This window comes from Pundamilia nyererei, unplaced genomic scaffold, assembly GCF_000239375.1.
Source record: "Pundamilia nyererei isolate P.nyererei 1_Seehausen unplaced genomic scaffold, PunNye1.0 scaffold00016, whole genome shotgun sequence".
NCBI classification, from domain to species: domain Eukaryota; kingdom Metazoa; phylum Chordata; class Actinopteri; order Cichliformes; family Cichlidae; genus Pundamilia; species Pundamilia nyererei.
This window is the reverse complement of record NW_005187417.1, coordinates 4,234,720-4,245,135: the sequence shown is the minus strand read 5'-3', so window position 1 is coordinate 4,245,135 and position 10,416 is coordinate 4,234,720. Positions and strand designations below refer to the sequence as shown.

Below are 10,416 nucleotides of genomic sequence, written 5' to 3'. Positions count from 1 at the left end.
AGACTAGCATCAACAACCAAGTCATATTCAAAGTCACTTAAATTGCTTTTCTTTGCCATTTGGGGGTCAGCAGGTCATCTGGACCATGCTTACATTCCTAAACGCAATAGTTGCTGTCATGTGATTGGCTGACTAGATATGTGGCAGGTGAGTGTCATGCACATGCAGACACTGTTGCTGTATATGCATGGACCCCATAGGTGTATAGATTATGTCACAGATAAAATCAGTAGCCGTGGAAAAGCACATAAGAGATAACGCTGACTCAGCAAATTTGCACTTTATAGTAGAAATAGTTATTAATTGTAGGCTACAATAAAGGTATTTACAGTTTAGTTTTGAAGCATTCAAAACATAATGGTTAACTTTTCAGATTGGCTAGAGGAGTGTGACTCTGTGCACAGTCTGACAGCTGTGTAAACTCAATAGAGGATGGTTTCCTGATAAATAGTAGGGGAAAACTCAAAGTCACACGTGAAAGATTAATCACTTGCATGTCTTACGAAGGCTCTGGTCAGGACTGTAACACAATCTCTGTCTGTTTTGTTTGTGTGTTTTTTTGAACCAGCTCTCTATTTTTGAAGTAATTCATTAAATTAAAAAACGAGATGCCAAACATAATACTAGTAGCCTTCTTTGCATGTCCAGAATCAGACTGTCATTATTTGTCTGCGTGAAATATTTCAAAATACATCCTGACCTGTGGTCATTCTTACACATTAGGCAACTTACATGAACATTTGGCTAAATTTGTCTCTCTGCTCACTGAGTCTAAAACAACTTATTTTCCTTCTCGAAAATATGGAAATTAATGATATAATGATATGATACACGGGAAGTATTTGGGAAGGTGTAATGTACACAAGGTGGTTAAATATTATGTAACTGTGAGAAAAGCAGGCCCACGAACTTCACACAGGTCAGATGTTGTCCAGGGGAGGAGTCCGCTTTATAAAAGTCAGGGTGACAATCGGTGCCATTCTGCCAGTTACTCATGATGCTGACGCTGGGGATTTTTATTGCTGTTGCTTTGTTTCTAGAGACGGCCTCTGCGGCCTCTGTAAGTGTTACACAAAATGTGTATTTTTCATGTTTACAGGATTTTTTGTCATCTTGTTGTGCAAAGACTATTTAGCTACAAACGTATCAACATTTTTTTTATCTCATTGTGCTTTATCTCTTTAGCTTGGTGTGGTGCAGACCGAGGGAGGGAAGGTTGAGGGAAAATCGAAGAGTCTGGGATCAGGCCGATCCATGGATATCTTCTTGGGGATTCCCTTTGCTGATGCTCCTGGAACATTTGAGAAACCAAGGCCTCACCGTGGTTGGGATGGTAGGTAGACTGATTAAGTTTCTCATCAGTCTTTAGCTGTTATCTCTGAAACTCTCAGCAGCCTTTTCTGCATGTCTCCTGTTAACTTTAATCAGTCAATAGAAAATTACTTCTACTGCTTGCAAAGGTAGGCAAGCTAAGACCTGCGCTGTGTGAAGTAACATACACATGTATCCTGATAATTTTTCAAATGTAATATTTAACTCTTTTAATGTGTTTCTGGTCAGGTATTCTACAGGCCACAGACTACAAGCCCAGATGCCTTCAGTTGAACCTTGTGATGACTGACTACATTGGCAGTACAGACTGCCTGTACCTTAACATCTGGGTTCCTCATGGCAGCTCAGGTAAAAACAGAAATGCACAAAAGTTTATTTTAGTGCTGGGCAATGATGAAATTTTTTAAATTGTGATCGCATGAATTGCATGATTCTCTGCGAGAACACGCAGGAAAAGGCCGCAGGTCGGACTCAAACCCAGGCCCACTGCTCTCCAGCCATACACCTGCTCACCCACTGAGCTAAACCGGCACCCATAGCACTGCTATATGAGAAGTGCACATCTCATATAGCGGATGTGCTATATGAGTTAGCAACGTTGCTATCAGTTAGCAACGCCTTTAAAGAAATAAGGTGCTTTTTAACAGCACTATTTCCTTAACACAGTAGCAGTTAAAACACTTCTTGTCGATTTCAACATAAACATGAATCTAATCAGATCCAACAAAGAATCACGAGCATAACTTTATAACAGGCACCTTTTGATCAACAGCAAGTTAACATTTATAAATATGTTGATTTTTTTCAGGTACCACCAGAAACATTTTCTGTTGTCAGGGAGATGTTCAAGATCATTCACTGTCAAAGGACTTTTATTCTGTGAAGTCTGTTTATTCTTGATTTCCGGTGGAGAATGAGAATCCCCCCCGCCCCAAAACCCACCTTCAGTAATCTAGATTGAGTTGACAAAATTTACTGCATTTATCTATTCCTCTAAATTGAAATTTTCTTACTCTTTGCCACTCTCTTCTGTTTTCGCTGCAGTCAGAGCATGCAAACACAGCTCCCACTGTTCATCAATATAATGTACTGCAACTCTCAGGTAATTATGGTTACCTAGTGACATCCACTAGATTCCAGAGGGAGCAACAGCTAGTGCACATAATGACACAGTTGCTTTCATAGTGCTCTCCTTTTTGTACAGCTTGTGAATTCTGGTGTGTCTTGAGGGAGGCTCATCAGACCGACATCTTCCACGATAATAATTGACTTGCAGTTTGTAGCTAGCCACTTTGTTATGGCGATTGTTAGCTTCTCCCGTTTTGTTTAACTATACTTCTCCTACAAGCTGCATCCAATGTAGTCTGTCGATCCTCCTGCCACTGTTTGTTTGAGTGGGTGTTTTGCTGGCATCAATAGCGTGTAATGCATTTAAGTGATACTTCAGACTTGAAGTGCAGTGGTCCCTCGTTTATTGTGCAAGTTATGCTCTAAAAATAACCAGCAATAGGTGAAATCCATGAAGTAGTCAGCTTTATTTTTTACAGTTATTATAGATGTGTTAAGGCTGTAAAACCCCTCACTACACGCTTTAGACACTTTTCTCAGACAGACATGAACATTTTCACACTTTTCTCTCTTGTTTAAACACTCTCAAAGTTCAAACCTTCGTAGAAAAATAAATCCAGTATTATAGAATGAAACCAAAGATCAAACCCTGTTTAATGCGCCTTATAATCTGGTGTGCCTTATGGTCCAAAAAATACAGTAACTTATACCTTCCTTCAGCATATCCAGAAGTCCAACTTTTTGTGCGGTGGTTAGCATCTTCCTCTGCCTTTTGGGTGCTACCACAGGTGCCTTTGAAAAAGGTTTCGTTGACACTGTTGTGTTTGTTGGGGAGATAACTTACAAACATACAGTACAGCACGTAAGAGTCATACTGCTAGCGATCAAAGATTTATGTTAATTTGACAAGCTGAACACATTCTGTACTGTACAGGAGACACGGCATGAGATTGATTGACAATGGTCTACAGTCAATGAGAACGCAGAATACAATGCGCAGGGGGAAAAAAGGATGCAAAATTGCACACACACAAAAAAAAATCTGTGAAACAGCGAGGCTGCAAAAGGTGAACCGCGTTATAGCGAGAGACCACTGTACTCCGATGATAAGAAAACTCAACTTTGCAGCTCTTACAAATAACTTTAGTTCTATCAACTCTGCCCTGCAGTACTATCAAGCCCACCATAAATGATCTCATTGGTTGAGATGCATAATGTCACCCATTTCAAGCCTGCACAGATCAACATCCCATCCCTCCTGTGACCCGTGGCTTTTTATGTTCTGAGGCAGTTAGCATGGACCTTCAAAATAAAATAATTGTCGTTATTAATCAATGAATGCGTTGATGTGATAATAACGCATTAACTTGCGCAGCCCTAGGTTATTTGTTTATTTTTTAATGTAAATTAGACAAAGACTAAATTTCACTAACTTTGTCCTCTAGTATCTGCCGGTCTCCCTGTCATGGTTTGGATCTATGGAGGAGGCTTCCTGGTTGGAGGCTCCATGGGTGCGAACTTCCTGGATAATTACCTGTACAGCGGACAGGAGATTGCAGACAGAGGGAATGTTATTGTAGTGACGGTGGGGTACCGTGTGGGAACACTGGGCTTCCTGAGCAGTGGAGACTCTGGCTTGCCTGGTAAGTTACACACACTTTACAGAGCCTGGTACATGCTTGCCATTTAAAAAATACTTCCATTAAAGCAGTGATTCTTCTCATGAGCTGAAATATATTTGATCCTCAGGAAACTACGGTTTGTGGGATCAGCAGGCTGCCATTGCTTGGGTACACAGAAACATCCGCTCATTTGGAGGCGACCCTGGCAACATCACCATCTTTGGGGAATCTGCAGGTGGAGCTAGTGTTAGCTTCCAGGTGAAAATACATTTCCACAGATATGTATATATACACACATATATCAAAATCCTTGGTTGTTCGAACCAGTGACCATATTTGGACAAGATTATAGAGTTTTGAGCTATAAACTCACACTGGCAACTTAGTTTGCAAGGAACTGAAGAAGCGAATTCCTGCACAAACTGTTTGCTAAAATAAAAACACTGTAAGCAGTACAGCAACATCACAGTCAACAGATCAAATTTAGTAATTTATGTTGAGGTGACACTTACAGCAGACCTAGACCTGGTTCTCACCCATCTGCTACAGTGGTTACAATTGTTGGCTTGCTATTTGCACTGGAAACCATAAAGTTGTTGCACAAGATCAAACTACGTATTCTTCCTAACCTTCCACCCACAGACTCTCACTCCCCACAATAAAGGCATCATCAGGAGAGCCATCTCCCAGAGTGGAGTGGCACTTTGCCCCTGGGGAATCAACAAGAACCCTCGCAAGTTCGCTGAGGAGGTACATAGCAGCTTCTCTGGATATAATCACTCTTTCGGAACAAATAATAGGAATACAAAATCTGTGTAAACAGCTTTAACAATAGCACATAATTATTAATTTACACCCACTCTGCAGGTTGCTCAGAAGGTCAAGTGCCCAACTGATAACAGAATGGCTGCCTGTTTGAAGATGGCTGATCCTGGAGCTCTAACACTGGCAGGCACTATCAGTTTGTCCGGTTCACCCGATAGTAAGGATTACATTCCACACAGCCTACTTTACATTCTCATTTTAGACATGATGAAAGCTTTTCTGACAAGATTGCTCACAAAGTTCAATGGGATACAAGCAAATCCAACAGTTTAAACTATATGCTGGCTAACACAGTATATATAAAACAAAGTTTGTTCTGCATATAGTACATGTTCTAATTGTCTGCATTTCTCAGACCCCATTGTCTTCAACCTGATCCTGTCTCCTGTGATTGATGGGGACTTCTTGCCAGAAGATCCTTCCCACTTGTTCCACAATGCAGCTGAAATTGATTACATTGCTGGAGTCAATGACATGGACGGGCATATTTTCACTGCTTTAGATGTTCCGTCAATCAACTCAGATCTAATTAGCACCCCTATGTGAGTTTGAGCCATTTGATCAGTTGAAACAATAACAATGCCAACATGGATGTAACACTATATCAAACCTTAGGTGACAGTAAGGTGTTTTATCAGACCTTAATCCTCACTTTCGGATTTCAGTGACGATGTGAGGAGGCTCTTGGGAGCGTACACAAAGGAGAAGGGCACGGTTGGTCTGAACAATGCCTACTCCACCTATACTTCAAACTGGGGAAGCAATCCCAGCCAGGAGACCATCAAGAAAACCATTGTGGGAGTAGGAACGGACTACATCTTCCTGGTTCCTACACAGGCTGCCCTTTATCTACATGCTGACCATGCCACGTGAGAATATTATCTTGCAATACAGATGTCACAGTTTAATGAGATAATAGTGGTCTCAGTAAAATTTCATTCATATAAATAATTACAGAAATGAAAGTCAAATAGTTTTTGTCAGTTGTGTAGTTATTGTCACATCAATGTTTCTTCTCATTAAAGAACTGGGCGCACCTACTCCTACCTCTTCTCTGAGCCCAACCGTATGGGTGGTCTTATCATGCCCTACCCAAGCTGGATGGGAGCTGACCACGCTGACGACCTGCAGTACGTGTTTGGAAAGCCCTTTACCACACCACTTGGATACTGGCCAAGCCATCGCCGTGTCTCCGGCGCCATGATCTCCTACTGGACCAACTTTGCCAAAACTGGGTATAATTCTGCAGACACAAACGATTGTCAGAGTATCACAGAAACCAAACAACTAAATCAAGTATTGAAATATAAATTAAGCTGCTGTATTTATGTTTTACTTTTTTCTTTTTATGTCCACAGAGATCCCAACAACGGAGGCTCAAGCGTGCCTGTTAACTGGCCAATGTTCACCAGAAGTGCACCACAGTTCCTGGAGATCCATTCTGATATGGACAACAACTACGTGCAACAGAAAATGAGGATGCCTTACGTGAATTTCTGGACCAGGATCCTGCCCAGCCTTCCCACAGTTGTTTCAGAATAAGCATCATGTGCTGTCACCTGTGGATATGTGTAGACAAGTATTGCATCACTAGCTCATAAAAAATAAATGGATAGCAGACAAAAATACTAATCTGTTGGGTTTATTTGATCATGTGTTTGGATTTACAATATGACCAGGGGTGCACATAAGTGGTCCGCAGGTGTGCATTTTGTGTCAAAATAAAAGACGCGCACCAGATAAGAAGTTGCAACACACGTTTGCGTACATAAGATTTTCTGGAGGAGGACAAACATTTGTTTAGAACTCTTAAAGATGTCCAAGAAGCAAGCTCCTTTACGCAATTACTTTGGTGTTCCTCCACCTCCAAAGAAATGTCAGAAGGAGTCCGAACTGCAAAAAGTATTCTCGGAAAAGGGGTTGCAGGAGGTGAGCTGGCTTCAAACAAATGATGAACGCACAGAGTTTTGGTGCAGAATATGCAGTGAAAAAACCACTCTAGCAGACAAAAACAGTGGTTATCGTTCCCACCAACTTGTACCCGAGTATACACACTATCTCACTCTGTCTCTCTCTCACACAGACACACACTGTGTAAATGCAAAAATTGTATAGTACAGGAATAATCAACAGTATTAACTGTATCATTCCAGTGCCATGAACAGCAATCTCAAATGGAAGTTGGGTGAAGTCCATTAACTACAGGTCTTCACTGTGGTCACTGTACCAAACCAGCACACTAATGAATAGAATTCCTCATTCAATAACTATTTCTAATGGACCAGCTTCTCGATATATCCTACATACATCAGTCCTTCCAAAAAACAAACTATTGTTGAATCTGAATGTCATCTTTCTGGCTTTGCACTCAGCAAAGTAATTGACAACATTACTCAAGTCCAAATTTCTAGTGGTATACTTATCTTGCACTCTTTTGTCCTATATGTAAATGTAATTTATAACTGCGCCAACAAACTACTTCATGATCCATTCACCAAAAAACAAATTGTTTCATAGTTGATGTCAAGAGGTTCATTGGGCTTTTCCACAAATGACAGTGTTAGACAGACAGTTAGGAAGTACATGTAATATACTTCCCACTATGCCCCAAACCATTAAAACTAGGGGTGTATGGCGTTATTTTTGTGCCATTATTCTGAGCGCACGTAAAAAACATTTGCAGGTGCATGTGTTGCATTTTGAGGAGAAATTTATTTTGAGCGAAGAAAAGCTAAATTTGAGTGAACAAAACTCGTTGCTGTGTGCAAAACATGTATTTCAGTGTTTGCTATTATCCATACACACAATAGCAGCCCCTCTCGCTCAGTTTTTGCATTTGTACTCGCTCCCTTAATCGATGTAATCAACTTTAATTTAATGCAAATGTAAAACAAATGCACAGAAATCAATTATTTTTCTACAATAATTAAATAGACTCAACATCTTTCTTCAACAGAACTGCAGACTGCACAGATGGTACCTTCCCAAAGGATAAAGTACTATAGCTTACTAGGATGTATATTAGACTTATTAGTTACTATATACAATAATGGATTTCTATACATTTAATCAGATGGCCACTTTTGTTGTAAAATTCAGATAATTATTTATTCAAAGTTTTTAAATGACATAACAAAGAAAAACATTTCTTTGTGCCCCCCTTTCCCTGTTAATGCCCAACCTGGCCCCTGCACAGTTACCAGCTGTCAGCTACGTAGAAAAGGATCCTGGTGTTATTTGTCTCTCAGAAACAGTTCATAACTTCATAACTTATCCATGTCACCTAAAAGGAAAACCTGTTTCTCCATCACCTGTTCAGCTCTGATGATTCAGTAAGGACATCTCCTGGTTTCATCTTCATGTTTCCCTCTCACCACATATCCAAACAGATATCATGACCAGCAGCTTTTACAGCTGTGGCTCCAGCAAACCTCAGCTGATACTAGAAAGTAATATTAAATACATTCTAACAACAGCTTATCATGCTTAAACGCGCTGCTGTTGTTTATCCGCTGGTCTCCTCTTTCTAGCGCACAGTGGGCGATAAACAAACAAGAAAGACGGGACTTGCGGCAGAAAAGCCGATCAGCTGATCATTGATCAGTTTCATGCTTGAAGTAATAACAGGAGAGGAAGGGGGAGTGAATGAGAGAAGTAGATGCAACTGCGCAGCAAAGACAAAAATGTCTATTTTTTAATTCTAGCTGAAGTACGGGACAAATCGCTTCCTTTTCACCTCAATATAGAACTCCGATGGCCAGTCCAGCTGGGGCTCAATATATCAGTTATCAGTTATTAAGCTTAACGTGGAAATACTATGCAAACATTCAGGGATGAACTTACACACTTGCTTTACTTCTCTGGGATAGTTTTCGCCGAGATGAAATGCCGCGGTTAGGAAGCATGTAGCGAAGCTCCAAATACTCCAACAGACCGCCGACAGGTCTCGCAGACAACAGCCGCTCTATCACGTGACACATACTGCTCCGATGCGCCGAGCTGGGTTACGCCAAGTAGCGCGGTTTGTGAGGTGATTTTGTGATACTTCGGATCGGATTACATTTTTTATTTCTCTCTGATACCCGATCCAGTAATTTAGGTCAGTATCGGACCGATACCGATACGTAATATCGGATCGGTCCATCTCTATCACAAATATTAGATCTTGAAACCACATTATCAAAACAAAGATTTTTTTTTCTTTTAGGTATAACAGTTACATAATTGGTAAAATATACTATTCTGTGTTTTACCTGTCCCTTTCTCTCCTACACTACTGATAACTATTGGTCTCTCCCAGAGTCAGTGACCTAGTGGATACGGTACTTCCAGAATGAATGAAACAGGCATGACAGGAAAACAACAACAAAAAAAAATGGTAATGCGTACCGTATTTTTTGTACCACAAGGCACACCAGATTATAAGGTGCATTAAGCAAAACAAAACAGTCAGATAAGTCAAACTTTACTCAATTCATTCTTCTTGCTTCCTCCACTTCTGTACTATTGACTCATTAATGTTGAATTCTCTTGCAGCTGCTCTATTCCCATGTTGTTGCAGTGTATTAATGACTAACCTCGTATTGTGGATGGATTATCTCAGTTGTTCTCCCAACTGAAGTTTGGTCCGTTTATAGCATCTTACCATGCAACTGCATTTGTCCCTAACTATTGGGAACCCTTGGAACTTGGAAAAAAGTTAGCGTTCATCCTCCAGCTTTACTGTTTAGTAGAGGTGGGAATCACCATACATCCCACGATACTATATTATCACAATACTTAACGCACGATGCGATATTATTGCAATTTTTAAAAATATTTTGCAATATTCAGAGTCTGTACATAAAGGTAAACTTTATCAATATTCATTTTATCTAATATCAAATTCTCGCACTCAGTCTTTCTCTCATTTCAGTAAGTTTTATTGTTGACAAACTTGAACGGTTTGTATTACAGTCTAGTCCAACTTAACTGAATGCAACCATCTGGTACAATTATAGCTATTCTGAACTATGCAATTTATGAAAACTATGCAGCCCATTCAGCAACTGAAGAATTTGAAAGTAAATTAAAACAAAATATAATTTTGCATTAAATAAAAAAAGAAACTAGCAAGCTAACTTCTTGTTAACTTCTAACTCCGTTAAATTTAATAAATTCTGTTTTCATGGATCCCTGGCCTGGTAAAGCAGCAACGCTGATCATTTTATTAAAGGTGAAAGAATTTAGATGGTTTTTAACTCTCAGTGATGCTGCAGTGTTCGTTTGACTTTGGGACCTGAAACAGACGGAGTTTTGGACCCAGATTACTCCGCGAGGTTCCTGACTACAATAGCCGTAATGCTCCGTAGTGGTGTGCGATACTGCATATTTTGGTATTGAGCCAATACCAAGTAAATACGGACCTGTATCGCCGATACCAATACCAATACTTTTCAATAAATAAGGTGGGTGTGTTCTTGAATTGCTAAATCTGTCATGGTTGGCTGTGTGGCAGGCGGGCAAGCAGGAGTGGTGGATCCAAAATGCAGGACTCAGACACAGAAGTTCAACTTAAAGCGCAGCTTTA

The 10,416-nt window shown here is 40.2% G+C and overlaps 1 protein-coding gene across 1 annotated transcript; it reads left to right on the top strand.

The window, feature by feature from the left end:
• Window positions 1–973: 973 nt before the first annotated feature.
• LOC102202742 (bile salt-activated lipase-like) lies at window positions 974–6,475 on the top strand. The gene is made up of 11 exons (XM_005725601.1): window positions 974–1,060; window positions 1,186–1,333; window positions 1,561–1,680; window positions 3,846–4,043; window positions 4,150–4,280; window positions 4,665–4,772; window positions 4,890–5,004; window positions 5,203–5,389; window positions 5,513–5,716; window positions 5,873–6,082; window positions 6,206–6,475. Exons 1-11 carry the CDS (start codon window positions 995–997, stop codon window positions 6,387–6,389), a joined length of 1,671 nt encoding a protein of 556 aa, XP_005725658.1. The 5' UTR covers window positions 974–994; the 3' UTR covers window positions 6,390–6,475.
• Window positions 6,476–10,416: the final 3,941 nt, after the last annotated feature.

Bases quoted from the DNA above. Each gene is read 5' to 3' on its own strand.
- LOC102202742 (XM_005725601.1), top strand. From the start codon at position 995: ATGATGCTGACGCTGGGGATTTTTATTGCTGTTGCTTTGTTTCTAGAG. The intron at 1,334-1,560 runs GTAGGTAGACTG...GTTTCTGGTCAG, and splicing joins GCCTCACCGTGGTTGGGATG to GTATTCTACAGGCCACAGAC. The intron at 6,083-6,205 runs GTATAATTCTGC...TTATGTCCACAG, and splicing joins ACCAACTTTGCCAAAACTGG to AGATCCCAACAACGGAGGCT.